The sequence below is a fragment of the Merops nubicus genome, unplaced genomic scaffold (genome assembly GCF_000691845.1).
Source record: "Merops nubicus isolate BGI_N331 unplaced genomic scaffold, ASM69184v1 scaffold14594, whole genome shotgun sequence".
Taxonomy (NCBI): Eukaryota; Metazoa; Chordata; class Aves; order Coraciiformes; family Meropidae; genus Merops; species Merops nubicus.
This window is the reverse complement of record NW_008605550.1, coordinates 14885-35119: the sequence shown is the minus strand read 5'-3', so window position 1 is coordinate 35119 and position 20235 is coordinate 14885. Positions and strand designations below refer to the sequence as shown.

At 43.2% G+C, this 20235-nt stretch overlaps 1 protein-coding gene across 1 annotated transcript in view; it reads right to left on the bottom strand.

The window, feature by feature from the left end:
- Window positions 1-1572: 1572 nt before the first annotated feature.
- LOC103772050 (fibulin-1) overlaps window positions 1573-20235 on the bottom strand; it is a gene marked incomplete at its 5' end in the record, with an annotated part of 33188 nt that continues 14525 nt past the window's right edge. Inside the window, 2 exons of the mRNA XM_008939369.1 lie at window positions 1573-1712; window positions 19190-19321. Of these exons, the coding sequence (XP_008937617.1) occupies window positions 1573-1712; window positions 19190-19321 (272 nt within the window). The remainder of the gene's footprint in view (window positions 1713-19189; window positions 19322-20235) is intronic.

Below are 20235 nucleotides of genomic sequence, written 5' to 3'. Positions count from 1 at the left end.
TAGAGGTAGTCACTGACTACACTGAACACATTTGAAGCTGATGCCATCCTAAAAAAGAGTTTCTGTATGGGGTTGGGATCCTAGATAAGTGTGGGGGGGAACAAATACTGTTAAGAGGTTATCCTTTAGTCAAATTTTATTTATGAGAATGTGTTATCATAAAATCTGAATTTCAGGAGTGAGAATGCTGCAGGCAGTGAAGCTTCCCTGCAGCAGAGAATGGGTTGAAGACCTGCAGGTACCCAGCAAAGCTGCTACACTGTTTGGTTTGCAGTGCATCAGGGGAGATGATTTTTATAGTCCTTATTTAGAGGTGTTCAGGTTGATGGAAAGATTTCCTTAAACTTCAGGGGCTTTTGTATAAAAGGAAGAGAGAAATGCCTAGTGCTAAGAGTGAGCAGTGCAATACCAGACTGTCCTGAGTGGGGAATGTGTACACATAGATATCATTCATGTGTTTATCAGAGACACAGCATATAATTTTTCAGGTGAGCAGAAACCATAGCATACTTCTGAGTATTTCCCATCTGACTGCCTTTATTTCCTCATATCTTCACAAAGAAAACAAATGAAACATGGAGCTAGTGATTTTTCTGTTCTGTAATGAGAAAGAGATGTTACTTTGATGCCTAGAGAATACATTAAACATTCATTTATTGATGAGAGTTTCTTCTGTTATTCCAGATGCCTTGGACTGGTGCATAGAGTGCAGAGTTTAACATGCTGATTTTAATACCAATTTTTAAATGCATGGAGCTTTACTCTCTAGGAGACAGGAGACACAGGTCTGCATTTCCCACCTATTGCTGAGGACAGATGAGATTGGAATTTAAGCAATATGCTTTATCCTTGTAACAGGTTCATTTCAATGAGAGGTATTTATTTCATTAGAATCAAACATAATCTGACAATCAAATAACAAGTACAAAAAAAAAAAAGGAGTATTTTTTTAATATGTGCAATAGCTTGTTAGTCTCTTACTGTTTCTAATTCATTTTGCAGGTCCTGTTGTAGCCATAGCTGGATGGTACTTTTTAAATATCCAGACTAAACTGTTCAGAGATGATCAGCAATCAGAGTTACCCCACTGGGGACCCAGAGTGAATATTTGGCACCTTCTGACAATGACTCCTAAAAGGTAGGAGGTGAAATTACTAATCCTTACCAAATCTCCCATCCAAAGATATTCATCCCAATGAACTCTTGCCATTTATTTCCTTCCACATCCTCACTCATTCTGGTTCTCTGGCCAAGGAGCAACACTTAAAATCTGCCTAAACATTTAGAAAAGTTTTAAATTCCACTAGGCAGCTTGAGCACTTTTACACACTACTTATTTATACAGACAACTACATCAGGCTCATTTCATTTGCTCCACCCTATGTCTAATCAACATAATAACTCGTTATTTGTCTTAAAACTATATAACCAAACGAAAACCAAATATTTAAAAATGAAACAAACAAACAAACAAAACACTATTGGGGTTTTACAGAGAAGTATATAACATAATAGTTGGTGGTAATGCCTTAGGTGGGAGTGGCTTGTTGGTCAGGGGTTTTAAACATCCTCTCAGAACCAGTACTCAGAGACGAAGATGTGGACGTTGACGATGTTACGGTGGGACACCACTCCCCCCATGACATAGTTCATCTCCAGCTTCAGGATGGCATGGAAAGGTCCAACAATGGGCCTCACCTGGCGAACTACACCTGTGGGGATACAAACAGCATGCTGAGAATAACAGGAGAGTCACAGGGGTTTGAAGGAGCTGCTCTTCCCTTCGTTTTCAGGGTAGAAGTTATTGTAGTATTAAGTTATTTCAGTATTAAAGTTATTTTAGCTAGTGGATCTTGTGACTAGTTTGCCACAAAGCTGGAAAATCAGAATAAAATACAACTTTCAAATCAAAATACCTTGAGGAAAACCAAGAAAGAGCACTAAAATGCTGCTAATGACAGAAACATGATGTATTCTGAAATGAGTAACATTTAACCTTTTATTACAAGGGAGAAATTCTGTAAGCAGTCTGTGAGAGGGCTTTTTAAGCTGGACATAAGGAGAGTTCCCTGGGTAAGGCTCCTGAGGAGTCCAGGAGCAAGCACCCCTGGGAATGCCACTCCACTTCTGGTGCTGGGTTGAAAACCACCTTTCATTTGGAGCAGTAAAAATTCTTTGTAATGCAGCAGTAAAATCAACACTTCTCCTATAAATATGAGATGACACTCATCTGTCAGTTGTCAGTGTGGCCTGTTGTGGATGGACAACCCGACTGGAAGCCAAAGGAATGAAAGCAAGGGAGTTTAATGAGGAAAGGGGGATTGTCACAGCATCTGCTCCTCTGTCACTCCTCACATGGCTGGTGGCCATTCCCTCAGCAACAGGAGGGCTGGGGAATGAGGAAGGAAGGGGTGAGGGTGAAGTTTGCTGTGTCTTTTAGGGCTCTAGTTCTGTGGTTTGTTTTACCTGGAGGAGCTCTAGTGCTGGGGTGCAGCAGGTGAAGGGCTCCTGAGGGCTGAGTGGTGGGGTCCTCAGGGGGGTGGCAGGGCAAGGCTTCTCCAGGGAGGGCTTGTCTGATGTCCCCAGCCAGGCAGCAGGACAGGCCAGGGGGCAGCCAGGCTCAGCCAAGGGCCCAGGATCACCAGGAAAGTTCATGGTGATGATGCTGGGCCAAAGTCACACTATGGAGGCAATGTGTGGGTCAGGGTCCATAACGAGAGGACCTATGGCTGTGGTGGAGCTGCAGACCAGATCTTGCAGCACTGCTCAGGCAGGGCCTGAAGCTGAAATTGGGCTCCTGACATCTGGGCAGGGTGTGGGAGAGGACCCCAGGGAGGCCACTAAGCAGAACAGCATCACAGCTTCAGACCCTCACAAAAGAAACCCACCAGGAGCCTTGCCATGGATTCCAAAGGCTCAAGATCAGATCCTGAACACCTTCTCACCTCATGGTTATTTTCTAGCTCTGGTGTCACAGAGTAGGGAGCTACCAAACACCTTGAATTTGAAAGGATGCATCCAAAAGGTCAAAACCATGTGAACCCAAGGTCAGTGAGCACAAGGAGTCTGCTGGACACCCCCTCTCCTCAGAGAGTTTCTTCTGACAACTGACTGACCTGACAGGGCAGTTGATGACGAAGGAAATACACAGTTTAAAAAAGGAGCATTTAAAATGTATTCTGTGTGCATGCTGGGGGTTGTTTCATCAGCAAGCAGCAGCACAAGGGTGTCTTGCTGGGCTCCCAGCTGAACTCCTACAGCAATCTCTACACACACGTTGGCTTCAGATCTGATGGGGAGATAAATATTGGCTTCTGCAGGCTGTCAGCACATTCTTCTGAGGCAGGAGTGACAGCAAAGTTTTGTCCTCCTTAAATACTAACTAATACCTTCAGCATGCAGTCAAACTGCAAACTTCCCACCACATGTACTTTGCTTGCCACATTTGATGAATACACTTTTTAAGCCTCCTTCCCCCTATTTAGCAATCTTTTTATAGCATTCTACACTTCCTTGCTCTGCTCTAGTGGAGTCCAGAAGTGGGATTGCAAATTGTGGGTTTTTCTGGTGTGATGCCATTCAACTGAAGATGGTTTATGCCACAGGATGGCACCTATCTCTACATTACTGACATAGCATTCAGAGCAATTCCTGACTTTCTGGTTCTTGTTTGGATGCTTTCTGCTAACAGGCAGAACAAAAAGGAATGTTTATTTTCAAGGTGGAAAGGGCAAACACTGTGATCCATGGGGCAGCATTTCTCCACAGGGCTTCCTTGCTGCAGTTTTAACATCAGGCCTAATGAAGGTCTGAGAAGTGAATTCTGCACATGGTAAGACACCTATACTGAAGCAAGAAACTGAAGGAGTGTACAAAGAAACACATTATTTATTTATCCTGTTTGCTCTGCCAGTGTCCTAAGATGGTCCTGGAAATGACCACCAGTGTAGAAAGAAGTATTCCCCTTCCTCTCCTATTAAAAACACTGCATGATGCAATCAGAGCCTGCAACCTGGCTAGATGCTCACCCAATTCCCAGGGATCCTGTTGGACTGGTCCCAGGACTTGGCTCAGAAACACCATGAAAGGCTACCTGCTAAACTGTGTCATCTTCTAAGCCACCCGTGTCTGATCCTCTGATGTCTTGTTGTTGGGTGTCAGGTATGAGGGAGATGCAGCTACCACAGACCCACAGAGGGCCAGCAGTGCCTTCTGCCTCATCACACAAACAGATGTCTGAGCAAAAATGGTGAAACTCAGCCCTGGTCCCTGTAACTCACACACATGGCTCCATGAAGCAGCATCTCAAGAGCATTCAGCACAGGACACGTTGGAGGATGCCATGGGTAATAATTCTTCATGTTTTTTAAGCAACGTGGATTTGCCAGTCACTGCAACATCTCCATAAACATGTTGTTCCACTCTGCAATTTGGCAGACTGCTGCTGGGTCCAGATTTGTGGTCTGGCATCCTTCAGCATTTAGAGCTGAATATTAAGCATAGAAAAATACTTTATAGTAATAGGAAAGTTACAAATGTAGTGAAAAGGCAGGAAATATAGAAATAAAGCAGCTGCTTTTTGATTTTTTTTTTTGTTTTTTTTTTTTACCAGTTTAAATCCAAGTAGCTGGATTTAAATCCACTCAGATTTGACATGGGGGTAACTGCAGACTGGGGCTTGCTGCAGCATAGAGTCTCCTGTGAGTTACTCTCTAAAGGATGCCAGGAGAACAAGAGTTCCTTAAATGACCTGAAGGCAGAGGACTCTGAAACACCATCATCAACTGCTCCTCTCTGGAACCAAAGCTGTGAACTCTACAATTCTTAAAAGGGGTGAGCTGATTTAAGCAAGTTCACCCAAAGAGTTTTAAACCAAAATTTCAGCTAGGTTAGAGTCTTGCACCAAAAAAATCCCCAACAAACAAAACAAAACAAAAAAAAAACAAGCCAAGAGAATATTTGTCTAAGAATAAAGGAACAAACTGCTGAATTCCTTGTGCTGGGCAATCCTGTGTTGTCTTACCTGTGGGCACCTTAGAAGCAAGTGCTGCTACCCCTCCACTGTGATGTGCTGCTCTTGCTGTTTCTGTGACTTGGTCCATAACCTGCCACCCAAACACAACTGAGCCTAGAGAAAACCCTGTGTGTCACAGGCAGGCTGCTCTCCATCACCTCACCTTTGTTTGGCTTTGCTTTTTCTTTTGTTGACTGAGCAGAGATGTTTATTATCACACCTCCCAAATCTGCTCGGGTATCTTCATGGTTTGCTGACCTCCTTTTAGGAAGCAATGCTAAGGCTTCTTTTTTCCCTGCACACTTTGCCCTTGTTGTAAACAGGGTCTGAGCCAATCCTTTCCATCTGCTGAGCTGTGTAAGCAAACAGCCTTGGCTTGAGGAGCTTTGGGATGTCACAGTTATTTCTGCAGTCATAGTCTGACCGTGGCCCAGAACTTTTCAAGCTCTGTAATTCATCCTTTGCTCTCTTGACCTGTTCCTTCTTCTTTCAAGTTTCCTATTTCAGTTTTGTCTAAAGTAAAAGTATGTCACTGTGTGCAGTGAAGACATTAACCTAAATCATATCTAAAACTTATTTGCAAGTGAGAATAATGACAAGGAAGAATCTTAGAGCCACTGTCACTGGATTACTGAGGCTTTGCCTATCAAAGAAGATGGGATAAATAAGACAGCAAGGTTAATATTGTTAATCTTCCTAAGCCTTTCAGCAGAATTTCTATTATTGTAATCAGATGCCACAGGTATTCCTTGGCTTGTCTATACCTCTTTAAGATACCATTACATTTCTCTGCTTTGAAATATGTGAGCCCCTCAGGCAATTCACCTCTGTGTCTGGTTTCTGCTTGTATTTTTGCATTAGGCAGCTGATTTGCTAAGCAGCTCCATTTTGAGCTGAGGAGAAACACTGCTGTTTTGTTTCCACATGCACCCATCCTGCACGACAAGTCCTTGTGTTACCACATATTAACATCTTCTCTCCAGAAACCCAGACTCCTCATACTGACTTCTGTGCTAAGCTCACTGCCCAAAAGAGCCCTTGTAAAACTCTTCAGAATAGTTTTTTTCTTAAAAAAAAAATCCTTTGCTTCTTTTTTCCCCCTTGCTGTTAACCACAAAATCTACAACAATTACACTTGCAATGAATCTGGGTCTTTGTGTTCCTTCCATCTCCTGCATTTGTATTCTCTCTCAACAAAGTCCCTCTAACAGGGATCTCCACAGCTTGCTGGAAACCACAGCAGAGCCAAAGCAGCTTATTTTCACATTGCCACTAGAAAAGGCTGCTTGGGGCTGGCACCTTCTTGTATTTTTCCCCTTTGTGCTCATAGCAAGCACACAGTCTCCTTTCTAGGACTCTTAGGTGTGGCTTCTTACTAGAAGGTGCAACCAACAGCACTGCCCCTTTGTCATTAGGGCAAGATTTCCTCCCTGGCAGTATAGGCAAGTACTAGTTTAGCTAGTTTCTCTGGGAATAAGTAATTTATTTAGAAAAAATAGCCTTTATTATTATTATTATTATTATTTTTCTCCATTGTTTAATGGTATCATCTGTGGTCAGCTCCACTGTTTAATGCTAAAAACTGACCACAAACTGACAACACTTGGGGTGGATGGTAAGAAGGTCCTGAGAGAAGAAGTGATGAAAAGAAGAACAATTCACTTTTCTGAATCAGTAAACTAGTTAACCTATTATTCTGGTCCTAAATAGAACAAAACATACCTTTTTATTAATTCTGGGGTTTACTTTAAGTTAAACACTGTAACAAGTGTCTAAAATAATAATGGTATATATACTTGAAATACCAAAGGCAGGCAAACAAGTCTGAGCACAGCTCATTGGTCCCTTTTCCTTCAAAAGAAGTACACACTGTTAATTTTTTCTTTTCTTTTCTCTTTTCTTTTCTTTTCTTTTCTTTTCTTTTCTTTTCTTTTCTTTTCTTTTCTTTTCTTTTCTTTTCTTTTCTTTCTTCCCTTCCCTTCCCTTCCCTTCCCTTCCCTTCCCTTCCCTTCCCTTCCCTTCCCTTCCCTTCCCTTCCCTTCCCTTCCCTTCCCTTCCCTTCCCTTCCCTTCCCTTCCCTTCCCTTCCCTTCCCTTCCCTTCCCTTCCCTTCCCTTCCCTTCCCTTCCCTTCCCTTCCCTTCCCTTCCCTTCCCTTCCCTTCCCTTCCCTTCCCTTCCCTTCCCTTCCCTTCCCTTCCCTTCCCTTCCCTTCCCTTCCCTTCCCTTCCCTTCCCTTCCCTTCCCTTCCCTTCCCTTCCCTTCCCTTCCCTTCCCTTCCCTTCCCTTCCCTTCCCTTCCCTTCCCTTCCCTTCCCTTCCCTTCCCTTCCCTTCCCTTCCCTTCCCTTCCCTTCCCTTCCCTTCCCTTCCCTTCCCTTCCCTTTCCCTTTCCTTTCCTTTCCTCTCCTTTCCCTTTCCTTTCCAATTTGGAAGAATTCAAGCACCAGAGAAGCTGATGAGAGCTGTGGAGCTGAAGCCTAAACTCAACCCAAACTCAGGTAATTTATATTAAATTCAATTTGTAGGAAACTCAGGCTTTGTATTACCTACCAAATAATCTCAGCTTATGTTCTGAAGTCCTACATTTGGCTGCTCCTGGATATCATTTCATAAAAAAACCCCCACTCTGGTCCTTTTAAGAGCCTTGTCAGAGATGAATAGTCCTAAATTCTGCAACACAACAACAACTATCCTTTTTTATGCAATATATCCTTGGGAATCTCAAAAATAGCCTTTAAATATTCTATGTCAGGCCACAAGTAGGTATGATTCTGTGCAAAAGGTCATCTTGGCCTCCTGGAACCTAAAGCAGTGTATGGTTGTTCAAGAAAAGTAGCCCACAAGACCAGCCTGCTAGGGGTAAAGTGTGGTGAGCAACTTTCTGTAGGGTGAAAAGCGTGGTTATGAGTTCCCCTTAAGCAATCCAAGAAGACCAATCTCCTCATGTTAATGCAAGATCCTGGACTATAATTTCAAGTTTTGCTTTTCTCCTCAAGGCCTCTGGCTTTATACTGCTGGCCAAGATTTTCAAAATTAAGAGTAAACATATCAGATGCATCATGGTTGCTTAAGAGCCTAATCATAGTTTCAAAAGAAATGTTCAGGCAATTAGGAAGTTTAGGACTAGGGAAATGATTGTTGCAGTGGCTATTTTAAAATGCAAAGGTGATAGCATCACTCCAGAAATGAGAATAAATGAAAAACCAGGAATAAATGCTTCCTTGGATGAAACCATAGACAACAAGTTGCAGGTTAGTCTTGAATACCAGACTGGCTTAGTCTACAACAAGTAAATACATATCTACAGGGAGAAGCCAAAACTCTACAGCCAGATAGTTTTTTTGTAGACCTCAACTCAAAGAAGTCACGTTAAGATTTGTAAGAAAAAAATGAGCTTGGAAAATCAACCACTGCACGTTAGGGAATGTCTTAGTGCATTGGGTGGAGTGACAGCTGCAAAGTTCTTCCTTCCACAGCAAGCCCAAAATGTCATGTTTCCAACTTCACTGCAGTCCACAAGGAGAATCACTGAATAGCTGAGGGAGGAAGCACCTCTGAAGACCATCTACACAGGGCCATGCTCAGAGTCACCTACAGCATGTTGCTCTGGGCTGTGTTCAGCCTGGGTCTGAGTGTCTCTAAGGATGGAGACTCCACAGCTCTAGCACCTTTACAGTAGAAGTTTTTTCTTATTTTTAAATGGAATCTGCTGTATTTCAATTTTTGCCCACTGACTCTTGTCCTTTCCACAAGATGGAGAAGAGTTTGGCTCTGTTTTCTTCATCCCCTCCCATTACACTGATGAGATTCCCCCTGAGCCTCCTCTACTCCAGGCTGAACAGTCCCAGCTCTCTCAGCCTCATATGACAGATGGAAAAAGGCCTTCATCATCTTCATCACCTCTTTCTAGAGTCTCTCTGCTATGTCCATGTCTTTCTTGTACCATAACTGGATAGAGGACTCCAGTGGTGACCTCACCAGCTCTGAGCAGAGCTTCATCCCCTCCTTCAGCTTGCTGGCAACACTCTTCTTACACTGCTTCTGGCACAAGGGCACATCCTGCCCAGTGGAAGAGGGAAAGGCTGAGCATGGGGTCTACCTGGACTTCAGGAAGGCCTTTAGCACCATCTCCCATGGCATTCTGCTGGAGAAGCTGGTGACTCATGGCCTAGACAGGTGGACTCTTCACAGGGTCAAAAACTGGCTGGATGGGCAAGCCCAGAGGTTGTGGTGCATGCAGTTAAAACCACTTGGCAACTGGTCACAAGTGGTGTTCCCCAGGGCTCAGTGCTGGGACTGGTCTTGTTTAATGCCTTTATTAATGAACTGGATGAGGGGATGGAATGCACCCTCACTAAGTTTGCAGATGACACCAAATTGAGCAGGAGTGTGGATGTGCTGGAGGGCAGGAGGCTCTGCAGAGGGGCCTGGCCAGGCTGGAGCCATGGCTGAGCTCAGCTGGATGAGGTTGAACAAGGCCAAGGGCCGGGTCCTGCACTTGGGTCCCAACAGCCCCAGGCAGCTCCAGGCTGGGGGAGGAGTGGCTGGAAAGTGCCTGGGGGAAAAGGCCCTGGGGGTGCTGGGGGAGAGCTGAACATGAGCCAGCAGTGTGCCCAAGGGGCCAAGAAGGCCAATGGCATCCTGGCCTGGATCAGAAATGGTGTGACCAGCAGGAGCAGGGAGGTGATGGTGCCCCTGGACTGGGCACTGGTGAGGTCACAACTCAAGTGCTGTGTTCAGTTTTGGGCACCACAGTGTAAGGAGGACATGGAGGGGCTGGAGCATCTAGTTTTGGGCACCACAGTGCAAGAAGGAGATCGAGGTGCTGGAGCATCCTGGTGTATAAGCCACTTATCACAGTTCCTCTTCAAAGCTGTTAAGGTGCACTCTGTCCCATCATCCAGGCCATTAATGAAGAAATTTGTGCCAGCATTGATCCTTCAGATACACCACTGGTCACTGGCTGCTAGCTGATTACAACCCTTTGAGTGTGGCAGTTCAGATGGTTTTCACTCCACCTGACTGTCCACTTATCTAGTGGACATTTCCCAAGGCTGCCTGTGAGGTTGTTAAGGGAGACAGTGTTGAAAGCCTTACTCAAGTCAAGATAAGCACCATCCCCTCTTCTCTCATCCACTAATCCAGTTATCTCTTGGTAGAAGGCTGTCAAGTTGGTGAGGCAAGATTTCCCCTTCATAAATCCTTGCTGAATGCTCCCAGCCACCTTCTTGTCCCTAGGATGTTTGGAGATGGCTTACAGGTGGATTTGCTCCATCCCCTTCCCAAGGACTGAGGTGAGGCTGACCAGCCTGTAGCTCCCTAGATCTTCCCTCCTGGCCTTCTTGAAGAGTGAAGTGACACTGGCCTTTTGCCAGTCCATGGGCAACTCTGATGACCACAGTTTTTCAAAGAAAATTGAGAGCAGCCTGGCGATGGCATTGGCAGTTCCCTCAGCACTTGTGGGCACAGCCCATCAGTGCCCATGGACGTGGGTATGTCCAGTATGTTTAAATGTCCCCAGACCTGATCCTCCTCCACTGAAGATGAGCATTTCTCACTCCAGACCCTCCTATCTCTGAAGGCCAGTCTTGCCAGTGAAGAATGAGGCAAAGAAGGCACTGAATACTTCAGCTTTCTCCATGTCTTTTTGTCACCAGGTCTCCTGTCCCATTCAGAAGCAGGCTGACATTTTTCCCAGTCTTAGTTTTGCTGTTGATGTCCTTCTAGAAGCCCTTCTTGCTGCCCTTCCCAGCAGCAGGCTGTGCCTCCATAGGCTGTCTCACAGGCATGATGTTCCTCCAGTCCTCTCTAGTTCATGACTGTGCCTAAAGGTGCAATCTAGCTGTCAAACTGCAGGCATTTCCCAGACCACCAGATGTCTGCTGACTTCAGAAAGTTAATGCACACCTTAGATTCCTCCAGCTCTCAAAAGCTAAATAATCCTTTTCATTTTCTCTCTTTTTTGCCTTTTTTTTTTGGTGTGTGTGTGTTTCTCTCAATTATTTGTGACAATAACAATGTAGGCTCCTGCTATGTGGTGCTTCTATAGTTCCTGATATAATCTGCTTTATTAATAAGTGGCTGCTCTTTGGAAAATGAAATATTTCTTGGTAATCATCACTGCAGGCATCAAATCATACACATAAAAATAGCTCTGAAGATGTCATTAATCCTTGAGCTGCCACACCTGACAAACATAAATATGGTTCAAGGATTCAGACAACTCATTAATCAAAACCCAAGCACTGAAATAGATTTCCTCTTGCTTTGAAGTATATTGCCCTCGTAACATTGTGAATTAGACCTTCATTCAAGTTTGAGGGTGAACACTTCACAAAAATAATAGATTTGGAGAATCAAGTTAAGAGTTGGATGTTAACAAGGCTTCCATGCTGGTGGGAAGCTGCTTCCCAGGAGTGAGGCTGGCTATACAGATCTTTGCTGACTTATCTGGTGACAAGACTTTTAAACCCCCCAGATCTTCATTTGAATACCTCAGGAAATGGCAAAATCTTCAACTGTTGAGCAACCAAGTGCTTATAAAATGCTTCACAAGCCAGTTTAGACACCTAAAATCCACTTCCATAAGCTCCGTGACACTCAGGGCAATTTTCACTATTCATTTAAGCTGATAAAAAATCTTGGTGTTCCCACATCCTTCCCCCCTTCCCTTGGATTAACACCCAAAAGAAAAGCACCAAAAATGTAGCTTGCTGCACAAACACTAATGCTGACAACAGGGAATGGGTTTCCTAAGGAGTGTTTGCTCCTGCTCCTAGGTAGGAGGTAGGCAGGAGAGGAGGATTTCCCTTTGGAGCACCAACAAAGCTCCAGCTCACCTAATACAAGCCCAATTGTAAGGTGACAGTGATTTGGGTGCTGTACCAGTGAGCACTTCACCACACCACCCCAGAGCACAGCTCAAACCTCCCCTGAGAGGTACAAAAGAGGATCACAGGTAGGGCAAGACAATTCTCAAGAAAAAAAAAGTCTCAATAAAAAAAGGACAGTGTACCAAGGTGGGTCTGTGCCTCCAACACCTACTGCTCAGATCTCTCCTGTGCTTAGAGTATCTATTGGCCACAGTAATCAGTTATAAACCACTTCAAGACAAAGCTCTCCTTTAAACACTGGCCAAACAATTGTGTCTAAAGCTCTCCAGGTACTCACAGCCTTTGAAGTTTCCAGCTAGGGCACAAGTCTTAGTTTAAGTTTAGTTAAAACTGAATCTGCTTCTCTTTTTGCCTTTTGTTTCACCTCTAAAGAAAAGAAAAAAGAAAAGAGGAACTACATTTCAGCATGAAAAAGGCTCTTTTCTGCCTTTATTTGACTGATCAGAAATTAGGGATTCAATTTATTATAAGTCCTATACTTCAACCAGACCATGAAATTTGGTTTCATTAACACTTGGACTTCTCTAGAAAGTTTTGATTGCTGAAATGCATCAATTAAAGAGACAATAAAGAGGCCTCATGGTATTTATACATTTTTTTGGCCAGAGACAAATGGTAAATATTTTCAAAGCTATTATCTGTCATGTTGGATCATATGGAGCCTTGGTATTATGAAACAATTAAAAATAACCTTTGATTTTACTGAGGTTTGGCTAGTTTACAAATACTATGATCTTTATTAAGGATACCAAATAACTTCAGAGGGATGTGCTCTTATCTTGGTTTGGCAAACCTGAAGTGCTCTTAGATCTCTGGTTTGCCTTCCAGCCAACCCTTGCAATGGTTTTTCATGTTGACAATGCTGTGAAATCACTCGTGCCTAAAATGCAATAACTGTACTTGAAGCAGCCTCATTAAAAGATAGTTTCCACCCTCTATTTTTTAATCCTTCCCATTCCACCTTTTGAGAATGTGACATGTAGTGGAAGAATTTTACATAGTACAAGAACAGGTGGAAAAACTTCAAAGCTGAAGGCCCAAAACAATGCAAAATCACATGGATCAGCCTCCTGATTTTGTATTCTCACTATTTCATTTACAGGGTGTTCAGTGTCCATCAGGGTACATCATCCCCTACCTGCAGTCCTGCCACTGAGTCAGAGTGGCTCAGTTTATCCTGTCCCACAGCCACATCATTCCCTTTCCAGCCATGCTTTGATACAGCACCATATCCATGATACCTGGGCAATTAATTATTGTAACCCTAAGCATCTCTTGGCAAAGAGCCCCCTGATGGCACCCAGCACAACCTGGCTCTGTGATTTGATTTACCATGGAAGAAAAAGTACCTAATCCTGAGGATTTGACATGAAAGCCCTTCTAGAGCTGCTCAGTCATCACCTAGAGGCGACAGCTCTGCTGGTATTGTGAGCAGAACTTCTGAAGAGGGAAGCTTTCTGAATCTTACTGTGTGTTAATCCCTGCCCAAATTCTCAAAATAAGGCTGAAATAAGGGGTCGCTTCATCACATTTGACCCCTTTAAAAATAAAAGTTAGGGTGGGGTTTTAAGTGAGCCATGCATCTGTGCATCATACAGGGAAAGATTTACAATATCCCTGGAGTCTCTTATCTCCCAGCTCCACTTTTATAGGGGGTGTAGGTGCTACTGGAGGAATGTTATCAACACACAAACTTAGGAACAGCAGCAGAAGCAGCTGAATTGGTCACACACGTGTTTTACACTTGGAGATCCTCAGAAAAGCAGTTCTCTGACTCCTCTAAACCAGGGCAAAGCACCTCAGAAGGCTGAATTCACACAAATGTTTCTCAGAAGAATTGCTATAGTATTTTTCCCAGCATACTGGATTCCAAATCTGGCTTTATTTGCTCATTTATGTAATATCTTAGCCCACTGTTTTAAAATTGCTACTAAAATGGAACCTGAATTGGCAGTGCCCTTAGCTGTTCCCTGGCTCAGTCCACTTCTTTCCCAAGTGGGCAGGTTTTACACTTCCCACCACAGCTCACAAAATTTGGTCAGAGTTGCAGTGTGATTTATTGGTCTTTATGGAACTGTAGCCAAAGGTGGCCTGTGTGAATGTTTTTTAACATGCTCCATCTTCCTACCCAGGGGGTGAGAGGAACACTGATCAGGGAGGAGTGTTTGATTAACTAGATGCTTGCAAAAGTGAAATTTGGTTGTTACACTCAAGCACGAGGCTCATTCTCACCAGGAAAGCACCTTCAGCATTTCTCAGATATGAAATGAATATTCAGCTCCTGCTGGAGCTGCTTGTTTGCCTCCAGAAGAGCTCTCCAGCCTGACGTTTTTTCTGGAGGGGAGGGAGGGTGCTGAGAGATTTGCCTACTGAATAGCACAGTCATCAGCATCCCAAAAGGGCAGGTTCAGGCAATAAATCCAGGATTCTGTTTACCAAATGGCTTCTGGGCAACCCCATCTCAAATGTGTAGCTACTAATTTCAACAGGGCAACCTGGCAGGGAGAAACACTCACTAAATATTCCTTGCTGAGGGGCTCCTCTGGTGAAAGGGGCAAGCCTAGATGGAACCAGGACAAAGATACTGAAAGGGACTGTGTCTGTTTTAATGTAAGGCTGCAAGAGGGTGTGGACAAACCTGCTGAATTATGTCCCTGCTCTGTGTGCTGGCTGTGGATGACTGGGCAGCACTGGTTTTGTGGTGCCAGACACCATTGTCATTTCATGCTAATGCCATTGTAGTCATGACAAAAGGTGGCTATTGTTGCTTGCTTTCTAGTCAGTGTATCCACGAGGGGAGATGGTGGCTAAGTGCTGAAATCCTCACCCCTGGGAGCAGGGGAGCTCTCCTGGATGCCCTGGCACTGCCTCCACCTAACCTCCATCCCTCCAGCTGGAGGTGAACTGCTTCTTCCAGCATCCCAGCCCTGCCGGGAAGCCCAAATCAGTCCGGGGATCTCATTATGCTAAGCACCCTCACAAATGCACAGCAAGAGCCAGCCAGCATCTGGCCCAAAGATAAAGAGTCTAGAACAAGAGAGGATGAGGCAGAAACAGAGAAATGTGAAGGTACTTGCCCAGCGCTGCAGAGTGGGTCCAGGGACAGACTTCAGAACCAAATCTTTTGCACTCCAGTGGCTTGGAATTTAATGTCAGATTGTAGAAACATTTGTGTGGTGGACTGTGAAAAGACTCTGCCACGCTGAGAATGGCCAAACTATTCATGAGACACAGAACTAATACCCCTGTGCTAAGGACAGGTTTTCCCAAAACTCAGATAAACCTCCAGTCTCCTTCTCCTGTCCCCAACCAAGATGGGATCCCACAAGCAAACTTGTGGTATCTGGTTTTGTTTACCTCCTAATAATTTTTTAAGTCTCTCCTCAGGCTCTGGAACATACTAAACAATCATGATACCAGCAGAAATTAGACCACTAATACATCCCAGGTTCTAGAATCAGTAGTTGAGACACTTTCTGGAATGATTCAAAGGTAACATGAACTGTCACACATGTGAAAGAGGCTGGAAAGTCAGGACAGCACCAGTGAAATCCTTGCAAATAGCAATGGAGAGCAGTACTATGTATCTGGAAAATTATAAGCAACTGTAGATATAACAACTGTATTCACACCCCAACTGTATTCACACACCAGCACAACACCCACAAAAAGCTCTAAAGGTACAAGTGAAATTTTGTATTGGCTCTGGATGTCTTTGCTAAGAATAATATCATTCTCCTTAACAGGCAAGAATAAATGCTTAAGTATTATTAGATATGAAATGGAATATGGAAGATTTCAGCCTTTCAGAACTACTTTTGAACTGTATTCTGAAATTTGAAAATCTTCCTGCAGTTTACCAGACTACAAGGTGGTATTACAGTCACCTAAGGAAATGAATGCATAGCTGAGGGGCAAAAGGGTTTATAGTATCTGATAATACCTTAGGCATTGATAGGACATTTTTGTACAGGTTGAAAATGCATTCTTCATTTTTCACTGACAGCTGGTTAAAAGAGGAATGCAGTGAAAAGTCTGTAAAAGCTTAGAAAAAAACACCAAAAAAAGCCCCCAAAAATGGTGAAGTCTGCACTGCTGTTTTTCTCCCCCCTCTGCTAGTGAGTGATGTGGTTGTTAATAGCAGCTTTTGGATTCAGTGCCACCAGGGAACAGAGAGTCTACAGCACTTCTTGAACCAGGCAAGGACAGGGTTTCACATCCCTTTTTAATACAATAGGGTAGAAATACTGGAGGCAACTTTTCACAGTTCTTCATTAGGGATGGAAAAGACCTTTGCAATCATCCAATCCAACCATCAGGAGCATTAAACCATGTCCCCAAGTTTTCTCTTTTCTTCTCTACGTCCATCTCTAACAGCTCCTCCCAATCTCTAAACCTTTAAACAAAATAAACCTGTACCTTTTAACTTTTTGTTTGTTTGTTTGTTTGCACTTTCGAAAGCATCTTGTTCCTTTCCATTCAAACACACACAATTTAGATGCAGGTCCTTCTTAAGGCATCATCTCTTTTTATTTGGGATAACCTAGCAAAAAACTGTTTCACTGATGAAGGAATTCCTGCAAGAGCATCTTCACTCATCTGCCCTTTCTCCCCCTCTTTTCCCAGTGCTCTTTTCTCTGAATCCCTTCTTTGATTTGAGTTTTCTCTCTTTGAATCCCTTCATTTGTTTCTTCTGCTCTGACATCAAGTCAAGGTTTATTACACTCAACTCTTTCAGTACCACTAGTAACTATTTTCCTGCTTTTGTCCATATACTCTTCTCCACTTCATCTCTTCATCTCTCTCCAAGTCCATATCTTTTGTCTGAAAAAGAACCCAAAACCTCCTGTAGAGGTTTTCTGTCTTTTCTCTTGTAAAGAAAATTTATTTTATAGAGAAAAGCTATCTGGTGATCTAATTTCTGACAGCAGATAAAACAGCTTTGATATTGGTCATTTTTCCTGAAATATGACAACAGAATGAAACGTGCTTGCTATTCCTCCATGCATCTATGATTTATTCTCAGAGTAAATGTATTCTTTCCTCTGAAATATAGGCAGCAAAAACAGATTAAATAATACACTATGCAGCCTCAAGAGCGTGAAGAGCAGACTCAGAAGCTTATAAACTGGTGACTGCACCAAGCTGGAACATTATATTTGGAGAAAGATTCCTGTATGTCTGCTACTGGTATGTTGGACACTGGTTACTGGGCTAGTTGGGCATCTGCTCTGCTAGAGTCCCTGGGTTACATCCCTTATTTATTTGTCTTGAAGACCTCCAAGTGCTTTTATGGGAACACCTAACATTCTGATTATTAATAACAAGAAAAAATTATATTATGGTGAGAGCAGCAGAACTGCTGCTGGCAGTATTATTTGCAATCCTAATCCCACACATCCAACACGCTGTCCTGAACCTCTGTGCCTTTAGGTAGGATCAGCTGGGGCTTTGTTTTGTTTCTCCTTTTCCAATTCTGCTGCAGGCGATTCACTTTGCAGCTTCCATCCATTAATCTCAAAGCGCTTTTCCATAGAGGAATTAATTAAGACTCCAACACACAAGAATTAATTAAGACAGTAGTAGGCATGTTTTATCATCTCCATGTTGCACATGGGGGAACTGAGGTGAAGAAAGAGTTGCCTAATTTGCAGAGCTGGGGTTGTACTTAGGCATGTATCCCATCCTCTCGAGCTGCTGCATAAGAATATCCTCTCTCTCCTAACGTTGTGAGGCAGATATCCAGTTTATGAAGTAAATCACCACTGACATGCAGTCCTATTCTTCAAAATGGAAACGCTTCCCTCAGGCAAATACCTCGGCCAGTTAAATTTCTAAACACATCCTTCTTTCTTATTTCAGACAGAAAGGAGCACACAGCACGAAAAGCAAACTCCTGTAACCGCCGTGGGATCTGATAACATTTATACCCTGGCTCTAAAGAATCAACTCAATACTTGGAGCTTGTAATCTTATCATCCTGCATTAACAGACTCTCCCTCTTTCTCAGCATTCACATGTATACTTCTGTTTGATAAAGAAAGAAATATAAACCTAATGACTTATGATTTTTATCTGCAGTTCATAAAACCTTTGTGCAGCTAAGGCCGGGCTGGCAAGCTTCTGAAATGCAACAGTGCCACCTTCAGATCATGCTAAATTTGACTTTTTCACAAACCATCCAGAGGGAAGAAGCACAGCAGCAATTTTTCTTTTTATCCAGACACACCCAGCAGCATATAAACCTGAGCAGAACTTACACATCCCCCTACTGAAACACAAATGCTCTCAGGGAACTAGAACTCTTCATCTTCATAGCTAAACATTAATAAAAAGCAATCAAATACTACTTTTTAATGCCTGGCATATTCATTGTCCAAGCATGAGAATCACAGCATATTCCCCTGCCACTGTGCTAGCAATCACACTGGGCAGAGCAGCACATCAGCTGGGAGCTGCTCTGCAACCTTCATGGAATTATCCTGGGTATGCTGGGTCCCAAGGGAGAGCCAAGCTACACTAAACACTGGAAACAGATATATCTGGAGACATGAATGTATATATACTATATTATTCACACTCCATACTGGATACATAATGCATCATATCCCCCCAGAAACATCTTGCTCTGGAAGAAACCTCCCAGCAAATATGACCCTCCCTGCTATATGAGGAGATGGAGGTTTAGCCTATACACAGATATCATTCCTCCCATGGCTCCTCCCTGCCAAGGTGAGCCTATAAATCAAACATCTATGTTTCATTATGAAATCTCTTCTAAACCACAGCATTTGACAAATCCCTCAGTGGAGATAACTATTTAAAACTGAACCAGCCTGACATGAAATATTAAATCAGGTAACAGTTTCAGTAATTCAGTCCTTTTTGAAAATTTGATTATTATGCAAAAATTTGGGCAATGCTGTTGAAACAAGAAATAACAGTGAATTAAATTTATGGTCTCTTTGCTGACATGCTACATATTTTATCTTTGGTTTTATTCTAATGGGCAAACCTCATCATTTTAAAGCTAAGCCATTTGCATTTGTAATTAGAGCCAACTCTGAAAAAAAATGAAAATACTTCTCAAAATAAAATTTAGGCCCCTGGTATTTTGAACAAAAAATTATCTACGATATTAATTCAAATGACACATTTTTGGACTGGAGAATATTAAATCAATAAAGGTTTGAAAATCAAGGTGGGAATGAATTACTTCACTTCTTTGAGCTTGTTCTGTGATATTACTGACAGAAGAAAGCCAACTGAAAGCACCCTACTCACCCACTGTCATGCCATCCATGTAACGCTTGATGATATCAAAGGAATCCCTTAAATTTCCTTCTGTTATGTCAAATATGATATCTGCCTGGTTGGCTGGATATGTAGGTGTGATGGCACGAAGAAAAATAATCTCTGTAAATAAAGAGCATTGTAGAATGTATTGAGAAGGAGTTGAGAACATTACTGAAGAACCTGACAGAATTTGGTGCAAAACGACTTGTCCTCAAAGCTGGTGGAAATGAAGATGTGGAGGAAGGAAGGATTTGGATAGATTGATTTTCTCCTCCTGCATCATCCAAGAAGCCCAGGAGCCAAAACAGTTAACAGCCCAGAAAGACCACTCTTAGAAAGCAGTCAGCATGAGGACAACACTGAGGATGGGCAGTGTAGGAGGACCCAACCCATAAACCCCTGAACTCTGATTCCCATAGGCAGCTGCACCAGGGATTGCCAGTGGAAATTACAGGGTCCTTTTGAGTAATGTAGAGGGGTTTAGATTTAAAAAAAAATAAAGGGAGACTATTCTTCAAGCCTCTTGTAAGCATTATTAGTCTCATTATTATTCTTACTCTACAGATGATGCAACTAAACCACGGGGCTGTAAGAATTCACCCAAGGCCATGCACTGAATTACAGTTTAGGAACATCTTGTCTTCAGTGGTACTCTCAGATCCCTGGGTCTCAACTCCTTTTATGAAATCATGAGGATGGGCTAATGAGGGGATGGTTTGGGAAGCACCCTGGGCCAAATCCTTCACCCTGCTGCCAGCACACGTGTTTGGGAGCAGAAGTGGCTATGAGGCATTGAGGTCTATGAGATATGAGCTTTGGCCTTCATTTAGGATGATTTTCTGAGATTGCAAGGCTGAGATTCTGGGTGCATCAGAAACAGGGATTTAAGATCTTTAAAAGCCTTAACAATCTTTCCTCCACCCCCTTCTGCTCTCCCTGTGTCTGTGCCTCAGAGCAAGTTGCTGAGTGGCTCATCCTCCAGAGAAGCAGGGCTGAAGGCAGTCAGCCCACATATGGATCTGTAGGCAACCAAT